Source organism: Protopterus annectens, chromosome 1.part0 (genome assembly GCF_019279795.1).
Source record: "Protopterus annectens isolate FY-2018-M chromosome 1.part0, PAN1.0, whole genome shotgun sequence".
NCBI classification, from domain to species: Eukaryota; Metazoa; Chordata; order Ceratodontiformes; family Protopteridae; genus Protopterus; species Protopterus annectens.
In genome coordinates this window covers 1,397,476,058-1,397,496,440 of record NC_056725.1, presented here as the reverse complement: position 1 = coordinate 1,397,496,440, position 20,383 = coordinate 1,397,476,058, and the positions used below count along the sequence as shown (strand labels likewise).

At 42.1% G+C, this 20,383-nt stretch overlaps 1 protein-coding gene across 1 annotated transcript in view; it reads left to right on the top strand.

Annotated features, from left to right (window-relative positions):
* MAP3K7 (mitogen-activated protein kinase kinase kinase 7) overlaps positions 1–20,383 on the top strand; it is a gene marked incomplete in the record, with an annotated part of 2,238,689 nt that overhangs the window by 1,149,771 nt on the left and 1,068,535 nt on the right. The window contains 1 exon segment of the mRNA XM_044067202.1: positions 16,429–16,559. Coding sequence (XP_043923137.1) covers positions 16,429–16,559 — 131 coding nt within the window.

The following is a 20,383-nucleotide window of genomic DNA, read 5'->3' as shown; positions in this document are numbered from 1 at the left end:
CCAGCTCTTGGAGCCGTAGCCTCGGCACCAGATCCGAGAGGAGGGTGTCAGTTTTGAGCCTTTCAGAGCAGAGCCTTCCATTCGGAGCCTCGGTGCCTAGAGGTTCACTTCTGACTCCCCTGTTGATCCCGAGGGTGGCGGACCCGACTGTACTTCTCAGATGGTTCGCCCCCCCTCTGCCTTTGACGTGGTGGAGAATGTTCTCTTGATACCTTCGAGACCCTTGATTATCTTGTCTTCGGACTCCTCCCTGGCTCCCTGTATTTTCGGTATGGTTTCCGCCATCCTGCTACCTCAGAGACAGCCTGCACCACTCTGCCCCAGGGACCTCCCAGGCAGGAGCAGTCAGACGTTTTTGAGTCCTCCCCAGAAGCCCCCCCCCCCCCCGAGGAGGTACATTGAAAACATACATGCAAAAGGCAGCATATTGACTCCCCACTGGAGACCCTCACAGAGGACACCGATTTGGAGGAACGGGATGGTTCCCCCCAGTCACCCCCAAGGATGTCTACATCATGGAGATCCACAAGGGGGGTGGTCTGCCCAGAAATCCAACTTGGATGAATCAGTGTTCCTGGAGGCGTTTGATGCAGGACCCTCTACATCCTGGGTGTCCACTCCCACGGATCCACTGGTGGATCTAATTACATCTCGGGCATGGAAGGAACTGGACATGGTGGAGCCATTCCCCAAATGCCCCAACAAGATTTTGAGTGCTCCCACAGGATGCACTGGACCAAGGGATCCCCCCGTAGATGCCATGGTATTGGCAGCAGCCACTAAGAAGGAGCTTGTGCAGGAGAGCTCCATGGTCCATCCACCAAACCGAGAGTCCAGGACAATGGATCACTTTGGGAAGCAGATGTATGCTTCAGTCACGCTTTCGTTATGTGCGCTGAATTATATGGCACACGTAATTAGACTCCAGCGAAACCTTATCAAGGAGATCGCTGGGCTTACCCCGGGGTCCATGACGGTGGAGGACCAGAAGGTTTTCTCTTCTTGCATGGCCACCCTCACGTTGATTGATAATACCTCTATGTGGCTTCTGCCCCCTCTTACTCTGCTAGAGCTGCTGGGACAGGCGTTGCCATCAGGCTTCACGCCTGGCTCCAACTCTGTGCATTCTCAGAACCATTTAAGGCATCCTTTACTAACGCCCCGTATGATAGATGTTCATTGTGCTACACTGCTGCAATCATTACACTTGGGTTATCCTGCCGTCAGGCGGTCCCGTAGTCGGCCAGAGTTCCAAAGTCTTGGTCAGGCGTCGGTTGCTGTTGCTTCTTTCCTGACGTCAGTGTGTCAGGGGTATATAAGATGCATCCGACGCCATTTTCTTCAGTCTTTCTTGCCGCGCGGTGCCCGAAGCAGAAGCAGTTCGCAAGTGCCGGTCGGCCAACTCCTGAGATTTTCAAAGTCGAATTTCAGATCCAAAGTCTTCAATAAAGCGAAGTACCCTGTTGGGGAAACTTTTTTCTTGCCTCAGACCGATGTCAGAAAAAGTTAATAATTGTATTTCTTGTGGGAAGCAAATACCTCATAAGGATTTCCACTCTTACTGTATTCCATGCCTAGGCCCTGATCACAATGTCACTAGTTGTCGGTTTTGTGCTAGATTTAACAAATGCACTATAAAGAGACGTTTTGATTTTGCTTTACATTACTTTGGCCGAAGGTTCAATTATACTATGCCGTCGGATCAACCGACGACCGTAATTCCGAAAAAACGCCAAGACAAGGATAAAGACAGGCATCCGAGGTCCAAAACCGACGAAACCTCTTCTAGGCCAGTCGCCGGTTCTCAGTGAGGCACTTTCGCAGCCCCTGACACCCGCTACCTCAGAGACACAGGCCGCCTCCGATTCCCACGTGGAGACAACTAGGCCTCTGGAAACTCAAGGTATTGGGCCTAGGGAAACTAATCCCTCAGATGGGTCCGGAGCCGCTGAGCAGGCATCGGCTTCTGAGGGTGTTTTCAGACCTTCACAACTTACCATTAAAGCAACAGCCAAGACAAAAGTACCATTAAAGACAAAGAAGCAAGTACAGCATTCTCCTGGACAGTCCTCCATGCCTAAGAAATAGATGCTCAAAATGGCCAAAGACCTCATTACTCTAATCAGGGGTTCCCCATCCCCCTCCTGAGAAAAGGCCTAGGCAGGATACTGACTATGATTCCTCTGATCAGGTTTCCATTTCCTCTGATTCCTCTTCAGACCAGGGATACTCTCTACCCCCTATGAGGACTCTGATGCTGAAGAATCTATCCCTTCAGCCTCTCCTGAGGATTATTCTTTTGGGGAAACTTTACATACCATGAGGGAGCATTTCCATTGGGAAAGTCAGGATTATTCAGAATCCAAGAAAAGGCTCAGGAATTTCCTTTTATTGCCTCAGCACAGGCCCCTGGCTATTCTGCCTGTGCTAGATATTGTGGATGATGTGTTCTCTGAATCCAGCTTATCTCCTGATTCTTTGCCCCCTGCACCAGCTAAGCCAGATAGGTATTATAGAGTCCCTGACTCTCACAAGTTTCTTTATAAAAACCCTTCTGCTGATCCAGAAACTATTTCCCATGGTCCAAAAGGGGTTAAGGCTTCCATTGCAAAAAATCCAGTACCCTCTGACAGAGATTCGAGAGCTTTGGATAGATGGGGGAAGAAAGTTTACACTACTGCAACTTTAGCAATAAGGGCTTTAAATTGCCAGTTTCACATGCTTAAGTACCAACAATATTTAATTGCTCAGTTAAAACAGAAAATACTTGCAAGCTCAGAAGCTCCTGACTGTAAAGAAATGCAGGATTTATTGCATGCAGTTGAACAGGTGGGAAAACATACTCTGCAATGTGGTTTTGATTCTTTAGAGGCCTCTTGAAGAGCCGCAGTTACAGGTTCTGTGATTCGAAGACATGCTTGGTTAAAAGAACAGAGTTTACCTGATCATGTTAAGGCAAAGTTATTGGATGCTCCTTTACAGCATGATACCTTGTTTGGTGTTAAGGCAGAAGAGGTGTTAAAGAAAATGGAGGGTAAAGCTACATCTATGCAAACAGTCAAGGATTTCTTACAGGTACAGCCACCTCGATTTAGCAGAAATTGGCCAACAAAGAATTGGTCCTTTCCAGTGTCAGACAGGCCACAGAGAGGCAGATACAGACGCCCAAGAGGCAGATCTCAACCCCAAGGCTCTAACAGACAACAACAGTGGAAAACAAGAAAAACGGCTCAGGAAAAATGCCAGCGTCCACAAACAAGTATTTAATAAAATCAATGTCCTTTAAAAAACAATGTTGTGATGGAAAAAAGTCCAAAATAAGCCAAAAAGCAAGAATCAACAAATCCAAGTGTAAAGCGCTTTTCGTCTGTTAATATAAACAGACTTCTTCAGACAAATGCACTCTGTAAGTTAAAGCACAAGTAGTCACATGACAGATGTTACTTAAAGTTAACTCTTTCAGAGTCAGAGCAGTGCTGACTTGCTTTTCACCTTTTAAAAAGAAAGACAATATGGAAAAATCTAGAAAACCTAACAGGTAATTTGAGTTAAACACAGTGGTTCAATGTGTTTCATGCATTGCATTCTAGTTATTTTACACTACTTCTCAAAAGCGAGAAGTGTATATGTGTATTACTACAAACCAGGATGTTCTATCAACGAGCATTAACATATAAAAACATACAAATGCTAATGCTGAATGTGTTGTCAGTGCCTGTGTGTGAAGTACTGAACAGGGCTACAGTTATGTCCCAGATGTATAATAAGTCTTAATATTGAAAGGATGCCCAACGTGTAACGCTATCGCATTACATCCCCCCCCCCCCGAAACAACAACAATGTATTAAACCGTGTGTACGGTGTGTATTTTAATAACCTGTCCTGTCAGAACAGGGTTAGACACTTATTAAAACAATGTCATTAAATACTAAACAAACTACCTTAAAATGTACTAAAACACAACAAGAAATAGACACCTATCATCTGGTTGGTCAAATGCAAAATATGCGCATTGGAGGACTGTGTGCATTAAGTGCAAAATTGTACACCTAACGTAACCAGTTCTTAAGTTTAAGTATACAGGTGAGCGAATAAACTTCGTTCAATCCTGGTGGGCGACATGCATTTAAATTCCCTTTGACTTACAGAGTGCATTTGTCTGAAGAAGTCTGTTTATATTAACAGAAGAAAAGCGCTTTACACTTGGATTTGTTGATTCTTGTTTTTGGCTTATTTTGGACTTTTTTCCATCACAACAATGGTTTTTAAAGGACATTGATTTTATTAAATACTTGTTTGTGGACGCTGGCATTTTTCCTGAGCCGTTTTTCTTGTTTTTCATATCAGTTTTTTGTTCTTGATGGGAGACAACGACAGTGGGGCACCTCAACCCCAAAAGGAGGTGAGGACAAGTCTCAACCTTACAGGAAACAGTCCCAATGACTCCCCCCTTCGTACACCAAGCACTTCCCTTTTGGCAGCCCCTTTAGGGGGAAAACTAGCACTTTTTTCTCAAAATTGGCTGCACTGCCCTTTGGTTTATCTACTGCGCCCAGGGTCTTTACAAAGTGCCTGGCACCAGTAATTGCATTTTGCAGACAAAAAGGAATTAAAATATATCCATACCTGGACGACTGCCTCATTCAAGCAGAGACAAAGGACATCCTTCTACAGCATCTGGCATTTGTAAAAAGGTTGCTAATTTCTCTAGGGTTCACAGTAAATGAAAAAAAGTCAAAACTAGTGCCCTCACAACAGATTATATTCCTGGGTGCCAGCTTAAATACAGCGGCCCAGATGGCGTATCTCACGCCAGACAAACAAGTTCAACTAACTCAATATTTTCAATTACTGGCAAAAAAGTCCCATCTCCCTGCAAGAAAAATTCTGCAGGCCCTGGGATTCATGGCATCCTGCATACTACTAATACCATATGCCAAACTGCATATGAGGAAATTACAATGGTACCTAAAAAGTGTTTGGACTCAACACTCTCACAGTTTAGAAACAGTAATACCAATGATTCCCTGCCTACAACAGGAGTTTCGATGGTGGGCACAGGCATGTCACCTAAACAAGGGTCAGCCTTTTACCCTACCCACAGCCAGGCAGACTCTAACAACAGATGCTTCGAATTACGCCTGGGGAGCACACATGGCAGGAAAATGCATTCAGGGCCAGTGGACCACAGACCAGATGCATTTTCACATCAATCAAAAAGAGATGTTGGCTGTTCAAAATGCCCTAACAGCTTTCAAGGACCTTCTGCATCCAGGACAATTATTATTAAAGACAGACAACACCACAGTAATGTGGTACATAAACAAGCAAGGGGGCACTCATTCTTATCCCCTATGCAGGCAAGCCATGACCTTGTCAAGTTCATCTGTAAGCACAATTCCTGCCAGGAAAGAAAAATACTCTGGCAGACTATCTCAGCAGAAATATCATGGACCCTCACGAATGGAAATTGAATCCACAAATCTTTAGCATGGTAATGCAAAAATGGGGATGCCCAGACATAGATCTTTTTGCCTCCTCACTGAATTGCCAACTACAAAAGTTCTGCACAAGGACTTATCACACACAAGCATGGAAAGTGGATGCTCTCTCCTTCAGCTGGAAAAGCCTAAATGTTTATGCCTTCCCACCACTGCCTCTCCTCTCAAAGGTACTCCTAAAAGCCAGACAAGAAAAACCACAGATGATTCTGATTGCTCCAGACTGGCCACACCAGCACTGGTACCCAATCTTAAAGAACTTAGCTCAAGGCCCACCATGGATTTTGCCTCAAATTCCACACCTTCTGACTCAACAAAACAATCAGATCCTGCACGGTCAGCTCAAAACCCTAAACCTGGCTGCATGGCAGATTCATTAGTCAAACAGGCAACACCTCTCTCTAAAGCTGTTATGGATGTCATTTTGGAGGCCAGGAGGCCTAGCACCAGGAAAGCTTACTCAGAAAAATGGAAGAGATGCTGTGCCTGGAACCAGGCTCAAAGCCTTGACCCTCTTGTCTCAAACTTTCCTCAGATTTTACAATACTTAACTGAGATGCTGGACAAAGGCCTATCCTTTTCATCAATTAAGATCTACGCCTCTGCAGTTTCAGCACATTACAACATGGATCATCCTTTATTCTCTCACCCCTTGCTAAAGCAGTACCTCAGAGGGGCTAAAAACATAAGACCGCACCGGAGAGCACCAACACCAACTTGGGACCTCAATTTTGTTTTGGAAAAACTGACCCTGCCACCTTTTGAGCCAGCCAATACAGCCGATCTAAAATTTTTATCATGGAAAACAGCTCTGCTCCTGGCAGTAACTTCCGAAGAGTCTCAGAGCTACAGGCATTAATGGCAGTGGAACCTTTTATAATTTTTCATCAGGACAGGGTTTCTTTAAGGACAAACCCTACCTTTATGCCAAAGGTGGTATCTAGTGTGGCTCTTAACCAAACCATCCACTTGCCAACTTTTTATCCAAACCCCCAGAATAAAGGGGAGAAACTTCTGCACTCTTTGGACATACACAGGCAGCTACGCTTCTACTTGGACAAAACAAAAGCTTTCAGGAAAACTGAGCAACTGTTTGTAGCATATGCTGCAGGATCACAGGGCAAGGCTATCTCAAAGCAGACTATATCCAAATGGATAGGACACTGTATTCGTTACTGCTACACACAGCATGGAAAATCAGTCCCTGATAACATCAGGCCACATTCCACCAGGGCAACAGCCACTTCAACAGCCTTTCTCAGAGGAGTACCTACCAAGGAAATTTTGGAGGCTGCAACTTAGTTCAGTGCACACCTTTTCCAAGCATTACCACTTGCCTCTTTACTCTAAATCCAGAGCAGGATTTGCCACTGCAGTTCTGCAGGGCCTCATAGCCAATCCTAACTCTTTATAGACCAGCCACCCAACCCTAGCTTTGGGATTCTACCCAAGTGTAATGACTGCAGCAGTGTAACACGATGAACATAGTACAGTTTTGTACCTACCATAAATGTAGGTGTTTGAGTGTTCACACTGCTGCAGTCCAGGTTACCCTCCCTCCATCCCCTCTGAACTAGCTGAACTTATCTATACCTTTCTATCCTATACAACCTTTGAGGTGTATTTGCTTGTAACTGAAGGTATTGTTTTTTATTTTCTATGTATATTTTTTACTAGCAATATGTTTTGCCTACCTACTTGGGGGCACCTGACATCTGGGGCAAGAAAAACTGAAGAACATGGCGTCGGATGCATCTTATATACCCCTGGCGCACTGATGTCAGGGAAGAAGCGACAGCAACCGACGCCGGACCAAGACTTTGGAACTCTGGCCGACTATGGGACTGCTTGACGGCAGGATAACCCAAGTGTAATGACTGCAGCAGTGTAAACACTCGAACATCTACATTTATGGTAGGTACAAAACTGTACTTTCCACTCTCTTTGGAAAGTTGGTAAGTGATGCTCTTGTCCACAGCGAGAAGGACAGGAAGACTCTGTGTGCCATCGGGATCTGCTTCTCCACCCCCCATCGAACCTTTTCAAGGCATCAACAGGGGGCAAAGAAGATGTGGTTCCTCACATCTCAGAGCTACTCCCAGGGTGCTCAGGACTCGCCTTCCCCTAGAGGCAGAGGGAGATTCGATAGACACCATCCCCGAGGTAGAGGAGTTCCGAGTAATCAGGGGTCTCAAGAGCCTTTCTTGGACAGACCTACTCAGCAGCCCTGAAGGATTGCCTGGCTGCTCAGCTCTGGAGGCAAACGATCGTTGGGTGTTGCAGATCATATCCAGAGGCTGTTCTGTTGCAGATCATATCTAGTGGCTATTCTGTCTCATTCAACTTATCACCTCTTCTGCCCAAAGACCTCCCGGAGGTTCCACCCACGCAATGGCAGGAAGCAGCTCTGGAAATTGCAAAGCTGCTAGAAAAGCGAGGCATCCAACCTGTCCCCCCCCGACCATACCGGATTAAGCATTTATTCCAGATTCCTTTTGGTGCCAAAGAAGACGGGGGACTTAAGATCCATTCTGGATCTTTCCTTTCTAAATCTATCAGTTGCCAAGACAAAATTCCAGATAGTAAATCTTCAGTCTGTCCTACGCTTTCTGCAGAACTAATGGATGTGCTCATTCGACGTTCAGTATGCATGCTACCACATTAAAATGGACAGGCACTGTTAAAGATTTCTCTGCTTCCGGCTGGGGGCCAGTCATTACCAGTTCAGTGCGCTACCCTTTGTTCTCACCACAGCCCCCAGGGTGTATTACCAAAGTGACGGCAGTCGTGGCGGCTCATCTGAGACTACACGGATCCCAGGTCTTCCCCTACCTGAACGACTGGCTCCTTGCTGCCACTTCCAGGCATCAACTTTGCCAAGCGAGGGATTCCCTACTTCACTTAGCCCTCCAGCTGGGCATAGCCATCAATCTCAACAAATCTTTACTGACCCTGGTTCAAATGCTAGATTTCATAGGAGCCCGTTTGGACATGATTCAAACCAAGGTATTCCTAACGTGAGAGAGGATCCAGTCTCTGAAACTACATATCCACTGTATTCTTCAAGCTCAGTCACCAATGGCAGAATTGGTATTACAGGCGTTGGGGTCCATGGCGGCCACGATCATTCTCTTACCCATGGCTCAACTATGAATGCAGGTACTTCAATGGACCCTTGGGGTTCAATGGTTCATGCTAGGTCTTTCATTGTCTTACCCTCTTCGAGTATCTCGAGTGTGCAGGGACTCTCTTCTGTGGTGGATTCGTTCCTCGGATCTTCTCCGGGGTCATCCCTTTCTTCTGCCTCCCCCCTTTGGCCACGGTGACCACAGATGCCTCGCTGCTAGGGTGGGGGGGGGGCACAGCTTGGGAAGGACAGTCCAAGGTATGTGGTCCTCCTATGAGACTCAATTGCATATCAGTGTCCTGGGTATAAGGGCCCATCTTCCTCTAAGGACAATTGCTGTCTAGGCAGACAACATGTCTGTGGTCTGGTGCGTCAACAAGCGGGAGGGGGGTTGGGGAGCAGGTCTTATCCCCCTGTGTTGAAAGGCCATGACAGTGTGGGAGTGGGCGATCTCCACCGGCCGTTTCCTGGTGGCAACGCACATTCTGGGGAGATTCAACATTCTAGCCAGCAGGCTCAGCTGTTCTATCCTGATGCCTTACAAGTGGTCTCTAAATCCTTCTGTAGCGAAACAGATCTTTCTCAAGTGGGGCCAGCCTTGCTGTGATCTCTTTGCCTCTCCTTCCAACGTGAAGTGAAGTAGGTTTTTCCACTCTGACCCCCCCCCCCCCCCCCCCCACAGAGATGCTCTGGTTCATGGTTGGCCCTCCTGTCTTCTGTATGCATATCCTTCTCTGCCCCTCATACCAAAATTTCTTCAGAAAGCTCACAGGCTGGGAAGCTCTGTCATCCTCATTGCCCCATTCTGGCCTCACCAAGTATGGTTCCTCTCTCTCTTGTCTCAGGTTGTGTGTCCGGCCTGGACATTAGATCCAATTCTGGATCTCATCTCTCATCCATCAGGGATTCCCCATACAGACCTGGTGAGTCTAAAGCTCACTGCATGGCTGCTCCAGTTCCCATGATAGTCAGGACTCCCGAGTTATCCTTACTAGTCAAAACAATTTTGGTGGTGGTTGTTGTGTCTTTCGGCTTTTCCCGGTTATGGCAGCTCACAAATCTTCTGCTAGGGAGGTTTATTCCAGTAAGTGGAAACATTTTTCTATTCGGGCCTCTCAGCATGACCTGGACCTCTTCACTGCTCTGGTTCAGGTGGTTTTAGGTTTTTTAGCAAGTATTTTTCAGCAAGGTGCCAGTTCTTCTACGATCAAGGTCCAACTGACATATATATTTAACTTTCATGTAGGCGGCCACATGGCTTCTCTAGCTTCTTCTAAGCTTTGTAAAGCATTTTTCGGCCACCGGTTAAGGACCCAATGTCTCCTTGGGATCTCATGCTAGTTCTGCAAGGTTTGGTCTCCTCCCCCTTTGAACCTGCAGCCACAGTGGACTTATAGTTTCTGTCCTGGAAGACAGCTTTCTTGATTGCTGTTACATCTGCCAAAAGGGCCTCTGAGCTTCAAGCATTATTGGTCAAGCCACCCTATTGCATTCTTGATTGCTGTTACATCTGCCAAAAGGGTCTCTGAGCTTCAAGCATTATTGGTCAAGCCACCCTATTTGGTATTTCATAAAGACAGGGTGTCATTGCATACTAATCCATCCTTTCTTCCTAAAGTAGCTTCGGAAATCAACATTAATCAAGTGATTAATCTCCTGGTTTTCTTTCCAAATTTTCAAAATAAGGGAGAGTACATACTCCACTTCTTAGATGTGCACAGACAGTTACATTTTTACCTGCATCGGACAAAGTTGTTTCATAAGTCTGACCAACTTTTTATTTCCTATTCTAAGCCCTTTTAAGGGAAAAGTGTTGAAGGTCACCATTGCCCGTTGGATTTCCCAGTGCATTTCCCTGGCATATTCAGCTGGAGGTTTAACTCCGACAGGTCATGTTAAGGCGCATTCCACTAGATCTATGGCTACTTCAGCTTCCTTCTGGTCCAGAGTTTCTCTGGATGATATTTCTTTTGCGGCTACTTGGGCTTCTTCACTCACTTTCATCTTGGATTACAAGTTGCATGTTTTATCCAGTAACAGGGCATCCTTTGGCTCCACCGTGCTCTTGAATATCCTTCCATGAGGGTCTCCCAGGTGTTTAATAGCTGGGGACACTGTCCCACAGGTTGAAGAGCAAATGAAGACAACAACTTCAGATAAAGAAGTTATGTACTCGCCATAACGTTCCGTCTGAGTTGTTGCTTTTCATTTGTCTTCAGCCATCCCTCCCCCTGCCTTGTATAGGCTGTGTGGTGGTCTGGATAGATGAGGAATGGTCACCATATGAGTATGCTTCTGTTTTCCTCTGCTTGATTAGGGAGATCCGTGCCATGGGATACGATTTTGGATCAGATTGGGATGCTCTGGTGGGCAGTAGACTCGATCTGAAGGGAGAGGGGAGACAGGGACATTATGGGTAGGGGAGGAGCTTGGAGCTCGGATCAGATGTTGGAAAGGTGGCCGACTTGGATCCGAGAAGAGCAACAACTCAGATGGATCATTATGGTGAGTGCATAACTTCTTTTTATATCACATGAATTTCTGTTAGCAGTTTTGATTACGGTGTTCCTTTGTTTTATCAGACTTCTAACATGTTGGATCTTATTGACTTTCTCTGATCTATTACTTTCATCAGTCTTAATATGTTTATCCATCTCTATTAAATCAAGAAACTCTTCTCTTAGATCTTTTTCTTCTAAACTGAGGGCACATTCGTTATTCTCTGTTTCCTGTGGGTATTCTACAGGAAGTTCCAGAACATCTTCCTGTGACATATTCTCTTCAGCTGTATCCTGCGTCATCTGTTGCTGTTTCATATGGGAATTCACTGACCTTTCAGTCTACAACATTGACTGGGTCAGGGTTACCACAGTGTTCTGTTCACTGCAAATCCAACTGAACTTTTATGCTAGTTTCCTACTAAAGGCTCTATGGTATCTACATCTGGTAACTGATCAAATGCTTCCCATTCCACCCATTTCTCCTTAATTTGGGAACTCAGTCTTCCATCATGCTGTGTTACCAGTGTTGATTGTTAACATTAAATTCTTCACTTTGCAGGTAATCCATAACTTCACTTTCCATTTCTTTCACTTGTCCATTACTAATCATCTTCTATTTTCCCTCTTTGTTTTCTTATTTTTTGTATTGTAAAATTATCCATATATTGATGCCTTTGCCTGTATTTCTCTTCAAATATCTTTGCTGGGTTTTTTGTATTGATTAGTTTTGCTATTTCTTTTCCATATATATTGCACCATATTAAATCTCTCTTTCCCATGTCCATATTTTTTTCTTCGGATGTTTCCCCTTACTTTTGGGGACTCATTGTTCCATTGTGCTGTGACTTAACCTGTGTTAGACTTTCTGCACTAAATCTTTCACTTTACAGGTATTCCAGAACTTCAGCTTCTATTTAACTTTTACTTTGCTAATCTTCTGTTCTGCGTTCCCCGTTTATGATCTCATTTTATTTATTGTAAAATTTTCCATGTCTGTGTGCCTTTGTCTGTATTTCTCTTTAAGTATCTTTGGAGCTGCCTTTTTGTATTGATTAGTTTGGCTTTCTCCTTTTCATAAATATTACACAATGTCAGATCTCTTTATTTCCTATGGCCATATTTCTTTTTTATACCTGTCAAAAATCTCTAGGTTTTGTTCTTTATATTTTTTTGCACTTCCGCAGTCGCTTTTTTCCAAACTGCTCCAGGTTTCTTGTTTTGTATAATCTTTTTCATGAATGTGTTGCATTAATGAGCATAGCTATACATTTGAAGCTTTTGGCATTCTTTCTTGTGCAATTTTTTTCTTTTGTGTAATTTCTCTGTCTTTTTGAATGTCTTCTATCCAGAAATTCTGGATTCTTGTATAATAGAAGCAATACATAATTTCTTTCTTATCCTCAGTAGTCCAATGTATCTTATTTATGTCTCTTTCTTGGCATGTAAGGTTTTGTGTTTTTTGTGAACTACTACTACTACCTTCTACAACAAGGGGGCTATACTTCCCCTGAACCTGTCCAAACCCCATTATAGGAAGGTTTCTGTGTCTTGAGGATTCTACACTGTCATTTTATTTCCAGACCTGAGAGAAGTTCTCCCAACTGGATTTGGGCACTTTTTATCCTGCGACTTGTGCACCCACTTCTGTCCATGATGCTTGCTATATAAAACACAGCCTAGATATCAGTGCCATCTTGGTGAGATTTTGTAAAAATAGAGTCCATCTTGTGAAGGTACCCACCAAGACTTGAGGATGAATTCAGTTCCAACATTACTCCTCTCCTTTGCTTGCTGATTTTATCATCTCTTCATCCAGACTCCAAAGTATACAGTTTCTGTGTAGAAGGTGAGGTGTTGCAGTAATTCCACTCTGGTTGACGCAGGGTAGTAATAGTGAGAGTCAAAATAACATAGTCAGAGGAGAAAAGAGATAAAAGTAATGGAAATAGATGATTGTAAACATATTTACACAAGGTGGATTATTAAAGGTTATAATAGAAAGTTGAGAAAGCAAGAATGTAGATTGACAGGTGCATTAGCAGCGGAAAGGTAAGTAAACTGCATTGTCTCCTGCATATTGTCATTTGCAGTTATATTGTTGTAGAAGATCTGAACTTAAAATAGCTTGTGCAGTCAGGTAGTGAGGGAGAATCTGCCATAGTTTGAGAGAGTGCAGGGAAGCTGTGGTCTGAGAAATGCAGTTCTATGGTAGACTTTAGGGCTTAGAACCATCAGTAGATAGGTTCTTCAGGTTTGTAGACAGGGTGGCTATAATGAGCCTTATTACAAGAGAAGATGAGATGTCTTGGAGTGGTTTGAAAACTAAGGAGCCTGGAGAAAGGGTGGCTTTGCCTTATACAGGAGGCCACTGTGTTCTTGCATAGTGTGTGTCAATGGCGATCTTAATGAGGAAAATTGGTAATAAAGTGGCATATTTTATTTGATGATTAAAGAGTTTTTGTTTGAAGTGATGGCAAGTAATATCAGACCATATTCCAATTGTGCAAGTAAGATGTCATTGGCTATGCCTACTCTAGCGGGCATTGAAAAGAATTGAAGTTTTATGGGCCCAGAATAAAAGATGGTTGATTTTTAGATCTCCAATGTTGAATGTGTTCTCTAGAGGTGAGGGATTTGTCAAGCCAAATACCCAAGTGTCTAAAAGAGAGGGTAGTTTCATTGAGATTGTTATTAAGATTAAAAAATGTTAAGAGAATTAGGAGCTTTAGATGGTCTTCTATAGACTCTTTTTTAACCCAAAGAAAACAAAGCTTTTTTGTGATGAGCCATTTATTTACTTGGTTCAAGACTGTCTTCTTGCAGTTGCCTTTTTTTGATATAGTGTGCAGGATTAGATCTGCTAATTACCATGCCATCCGTATACAAAGGCAGTTGTTGGTCGGGTTGGTTAAGGGCTACTTTATTTATAAAGATGGAGAATAGTAATGAGGTAAGAATTGAGCCCTAGTGATCACCTGATAGATTGTAGGTAGTATCTGAAAAGAACGAGCTGATCAAGACATTAAAAAATCTGTTACAATGAGTGGGCAGTTATTATCAAAGACTCCGGTTAGATCAATGACGAGTTAGGCTTTCTTTAACTATATTGATGATGTGTCATCTGCAAGGGGTACAAAGTGCTGTCAGTGTACTTCTTCCTACCCAAACGTTGAGTTTGATAGAGAACAGGTGGTATATTTGTTGGTAGGTAGTAAGCTGAGTACATACCAGTTTTTCTGAAATTTTGCCGAGATTATTCAGATGGGTTTATAGTGTTTGGTGGATGTGGTTTTGAGTTCTTTGGGCACATCTAACAAAGGCTGAGTTCCATATTATGGGCATGGCTTTGGTTGCAAAGCTAAGGTTAAAAAAATGTTCTGTAGGTGACTGAAGTTGCCCGAGTGGTATAGAAACAAAGGACATTAGTTGTCTGGGCCAGGAGGACAATCGTGAGATCTGTTTGAATAAGGGTGGAGTCCGTTTGACTGATTTTATGAGGAGTGGAAGAGAGGATGGTATTAATTGGGAAGTGTTGGATAATTTTGGTTGACTGAAGTGGAGTGTGGTGGGTAAAAAGTAGATGGAAACCTTGTAAGAAGGATGGATGCTTTGGGGTTCCTCTCCCAGAGGTGATGATCATGTCCTGCTAGGATTACTTGAGTGAATGAAGTAGAGGTTTGTATTAATGAAAGGTTCTTGCCTTTGTGCTTGTGGATTACTCGTTTGTGATGTCCCTCAGAGTAGTGTAATGATCTCTCTTGGGTGGGTGAGGTACCTTTTTTCCAGGGTTTCTTTGCTTTGTCTTGAGTTTTTAGTTCTTTGGTGAGCCACTCAGTGTTGTTTTTGAAGAGTCTAGAGATGATTGAGACGTGGGTGTTCTACACTAACAGATGAAGTTGTGTGAAATGGTTTGCAGCAAAATTGGGATCTTTTAGGGATAGTATGGTGACCAGTTCATGGTGGAGAAATGTGACTGGAGTGTGGCTTGCTCAATGTGTGTGCATCTCTGTACATGCCAACATTTGAAATATATATTTGATTCAGTGCACTTGTCACTTTAAGGGAGTTGGACTGTTTGTGTGAGAAAGCTTATTCACTCTTGAAATGTAACGAGTAACATTAACTTTATTTTATTTTTCTGTGTAATTTTGCTTTAGAGGCAGTAGTGTGTATGGCAGGGAAAAACGTTTCCATGTGGCAGTGCTGAGAACATGTCAAATGTGTCTTTTTTTTTTTTTTTTTTTTTGTAGTTTTTTGCTTGTGGCCATACTTCTTAAGAGAAAACGTTTATTCACACTGAGCATATACTTGTGAACATTTGTAAATATACATTGGCTTTTATTGTGTAAATATAGTAATCATACTGAGTGCACTGCTCATGACACATAATGTTACTTCATCATTACATCATAAAACAAATGTAATCACTGCCGTTTATAGCATTCAGCAATTTGGGTGCAGTATTACTAAATAGAAGATCATATGTGGCTTGCTGGGTTGTTTTTCCCCCTTTATCTAAGGCTGCATATGATGCTGATTTCAAAACCAAAACTTATCTTTAACACCATTGGGCATCATTGCCATCATTCTTATGACCCTTTTCACCACTTTGTGTATCATACTGTGCAGAACTGTTTGCCTTAAAGCAGTATTTGATGCAAAGCACCAGTCGTGGTTAAGTTACCACAAATTAAATTTTGATTCTCAGAGCTGGGGGAATTTTTTTGATACTTTCTCCATCAAAATTCATAAAAAGTCTTAATATGAGGTATTACCATTTTAATTCAGGAGTAGAGGACATGGAAGAAAATGAACAGCAGTTTGGCATCATATGGGAATATTCAGAAGCAGACTTTTCTGGAAAAAGTATGTCTGTACAGGATCTGCTACTATACAGTTTTGAAGTAGATAAAAAGTACCATTTAGATGAGGCATCAATACTGCATAAAAGGTCAAGATTTGGTTAAAAACTTTTCATGTTATTACTATAGGTGTTTCAGTCACACAGACAATTAATAAAAAATAGTATACTTAGGATACTTCGTGCCTTACTCTTCTGTGCTAGGTTACCAGACCCTGCCAAGAATAATTGTTCATTTAACAGCAATATCTAGAAGAAGCTTATTTTCCTCGTACATACATTTTACTAGAAATTGTTGTCTGTTTTCCTTTATGGTCATATCTACTTGTCTAATTGACATTGCCATTTAACTGTTCCTGTCTTACTCCACCCTCAGTACAAATCTGTGTTTAGCATCAATGAGTATTTTTTCTTCATTATCTTTTGCCAATCCTCTAGGCACACGGCCACCACTGATCAAAAATTTGCCTAAGCCTATTGAGAGCTTGATGACTCGTTGCTGGTCGAAAGATCCTTCTCAGCGGCCATCCATGGAAGAAATAGACAAAATAATGTCTCATTTGATGCAGGTATTTTTGTGCAAACATTTTTAATTCAAATGTTGCCTTAACTGTAGAGTGGGACTGCTTGAAAACACCAGTGTAGTCAGTTGACAGAACATGTACACATACACAAATGCCATGTATTAACTGTTCATGATTTATTCAGTTTTGTAATAATTTATATTCACTCTGGTCTTATTGTGTTAAACCTTTGGTGGGTAGGAATTTGACGACCATGCACAAAACTATGTCAGCAAAATTTAACTGAGGAGAAAAGCTGGTGGTTGAAAGGTTGTGAAAGGTTGCTGAGGTGACTTGTTACCAGTACCCAGTTCTTTCAGCTCATCACATTTCTGCTCCCTGTTTGGAGGAGGACATTTTTTACTTTGTATCGACTCCAGTTAAAAAACATATGATGTTCACATTTCCAATTAAAATGTTATCAGGAGCTTTATTTTAATTTTAATGACGGTTTCTTTGGATTGGTACTGCCTTTGGCAGAACTCATTAAAGCTGTACAAAAGACACTTGCCAGTTTTCTGGAACAGACCTTTAGTTTGGGTTATAATTTTAGAGCAGACATGTTGCATAGACATATATTTATATCAGGTATAATTTCTATGTAATATTTACTCATATCTGTGTGTCTGTGTGTGTGTATGTATATATATATATATATATATATATATATATATATATATATATATTTCTATATTTATATACATATATCTATATTCATGTATATGTGTGTGTGTATATATCAATAGATAATGTGCACACATCTGTGTTTATATATAGTGTGTGTGTGTGTGTCCTAACATATCCAAATAAAGGTATATGTTAGTTTTAGGGTGCAATTTTTCCTATATGCAGTATATATGCCACAGTAAAATAGTTTCTGCAGTCCTCTACTCTGTTACCAATTTTCTATTCAAACCTACCTCAGACCAAGTCAGGAGAAAAAAATTAATGTACCTGCCCCCAGAAGTTCCTCATTTAAATGGACTGTCCCAGAGTCTGTATCTGATTGTCGCCTTCTTTGCTACTTAACTAAGGATGGCAGTTAGCCATTTGGAGAATGACATTACTAGAAATTTGAACCTGAAGTTAAAAAAAAATCTTGGTCTAGAAATAACTAACACTTACCTAACTAAAATTTTCACAAAACACACTACATTGCAGTTTAAAAGTAACCAACAGCACTACAAAAAACTGCGGCAAAATACTCTAAAAGTATAGTATAAAATGTTCTGTATATACAGTATGTATATCCTGTGCTTCACACTCGAGATCCAGTGTATTCTTTGCTTCAGCCACCCAATTATATTCCCCAGATGTAGTATAAAAAGAAAAGATGTGCACCCCCTTCCTGCAGTACTTCTGTTTTAACTATAATATTTGATTTTAACAGCTGTCATTGTCGTGAGCTTTCAGGCGATCGTGACTTCATTGAAATTGTATTCTGCTGTTTGTATTTTGATTAAATACACACCAGCATACATGCTTGTAATATTTATACAATAATCATTTGCATATGTGTGCCTGTTTAATAGGAATGCTGTGTGGGCTTTGTGTGTGTATGTATGTATGTGTGTATATATATATATATGTGTGTGTGTGTGTGTGTGTGTGTGTATATATATATATATATGTGTGTGTGTGTGTATGTATATATATATATATATATATCGGTATATATATATATATATATATATATATATATATGTGTGTGTGTGTGTGTGTGTGTGTGTATGTATGTGTATATATATATATATATATATATATATATATATATATATATATATATATATATATGTATATATATATATATATATATGTAAAATTATAGATTTATGTTATGTTTGGGTGTAATACAAGCCCACTGTTTTACATGTATGTGTTGACATATACATGCATTTATATCTATAAGTATATACACAACTACACCGATACATGTGTGTATCATTGCTGTTTTACTGTGAAAACTCTGCTGATATAACATTGGTTATCTCTGTGTAGCAAGGATTAAATCTGGCGAATGTGTGGAATCCCAGACTAATTTAAGATTTCAGGTAAAGACAGAGAAGTGTGGTTTCAGGTACATTATCTGTACCATAAGGGAGTAGCTAAAAGAAAAATGCAGCACGTTTGAAGGGAGGCAAACAGTCTTGGCTGTGTAGGGTGTCAGCTGCAGGATAACTCTGGGATTTATGAGGAGGACCAGGATGTGGCGATGCAAGTCTGAGAGTATTAAGTGGTGAAATCAAGGGGCTGTGAGGAACACTTGAATTAACTGGATGCACGAAGAACAGGGAAAGCAAAAACGAGAGTAACTACTTGGTTGGAGATTAATTTTACGTAGTGTACTCTCAAGAAGCTATAAAGTGCCGAGTATTTGCATGGAATAAGTGTTAAAGGTTGAATGACTTCACAGACAAAGAAATAAAAATTATGGACCCAAAAGTGAAGATTGCTGATGTCAAGTAGAGAAAGGCAATGGAAAGTAGGACGGTGATACTCAAAGATGAGCTAGAATGCAAAAAGATGGCAAATTCTCGAAAGGGCTTCACAAATGGGCATAGTCTGTTTAACTTCTATTAAAGGGAATTAGGAAAGAGTGATGAAAAAGATGGTGGAAGACAGGGGTGGAGAAGATGGTAAGTTTAGGAGCATATGTTCTGATAATGGGAAATTCTGTCCCAGTAAGGTTCATAGGTAGGTACTAGGCTATCGGCCCAAGGGCCTACGTCAGCCTAGCCAACAAGGTTCCCTGGCTTACGCCACCCAAGAAAGTTATTTTCCTGTGCCACTGTCGAGCAGAGACACAGAAGTGATCCCTGGGGTGTATTTCCTATTTCCCATCCACTCATCAAGATTTTTCTTGAAGAGTGCTAATGAAGAGCTTTGCTTGACATAGATGGGTAGCCTGTTCTAGAGTATGGGAAGTCTCTGGGACAGGAATCTATCCCTCCAGCATGTCCTGTTTATTGTGGTGACAAGGTTTATGTCCCTAGAGCGGTGTAGCTTGGAGGGATTAAGATTTCTTTAGGTGTAACATGTCCAACAGCTCTGGGTTTGACATAGCTTTATATGTTAGGCAGAGATCACCTCGGAGTAGGCGATATGCTACGGAGTAAAGCTGGAGTTTTTTGAGGCGGTCAGTGTAGGGCATTTGTTTGAGGCCAGTAATCCTCTTTGTGAGGTACTTCTGTGTCCTTTCCAGCTGCTGCAGATGTCCTGTGAGGTAAATTCCAAAAGGGGTGTTGTACTCTATAATGGGTCTAATGAGTGTCGAGTAGAGGGGACAATGACCTCTTTTTTCCTGGATGAGAACCTTTTTATGATGAGGTGTACCACATAGAAGGACTTCCTGACTACTGTGGCGATGTGACTATCAAAGGAGAGACTACTGTCCACCTGGGTCCCAAGGTCTCTTATCACGCATTCGGTGTTAAGTAGATTGCTGCCTATGTGGTAGTTCATGGGTACAGAGTTTTTACCAAAGGAGATGACACTGCACTTTTTGGCATTGAGCTTGAGGCCATGGCTCTGACACCAGGCATCTGTCTCAGTGAGGCCCTTCTGTAGGATGTCCACATCATTTGGGGACTTGACTATGGCTCTTAGTTTGCAGTCATCTGCGAACTTCATTAGCCAGAGGCCTTCTGTGTAGCCTGTACTTCAGAGAAGTAGATACCAAACAGGAGAGGTCCCAGGATGGAACCCTGTGGTACTCCACTTGTCACTGCTTTGAGGTCACATTTGGAGTCTGCAACTTTTACAGTGTGGGTTCTGTCAGTGAGCCAGTTGGCAACCCATCTTGTGACTTAGGGATTTATACCTAGTTTAGT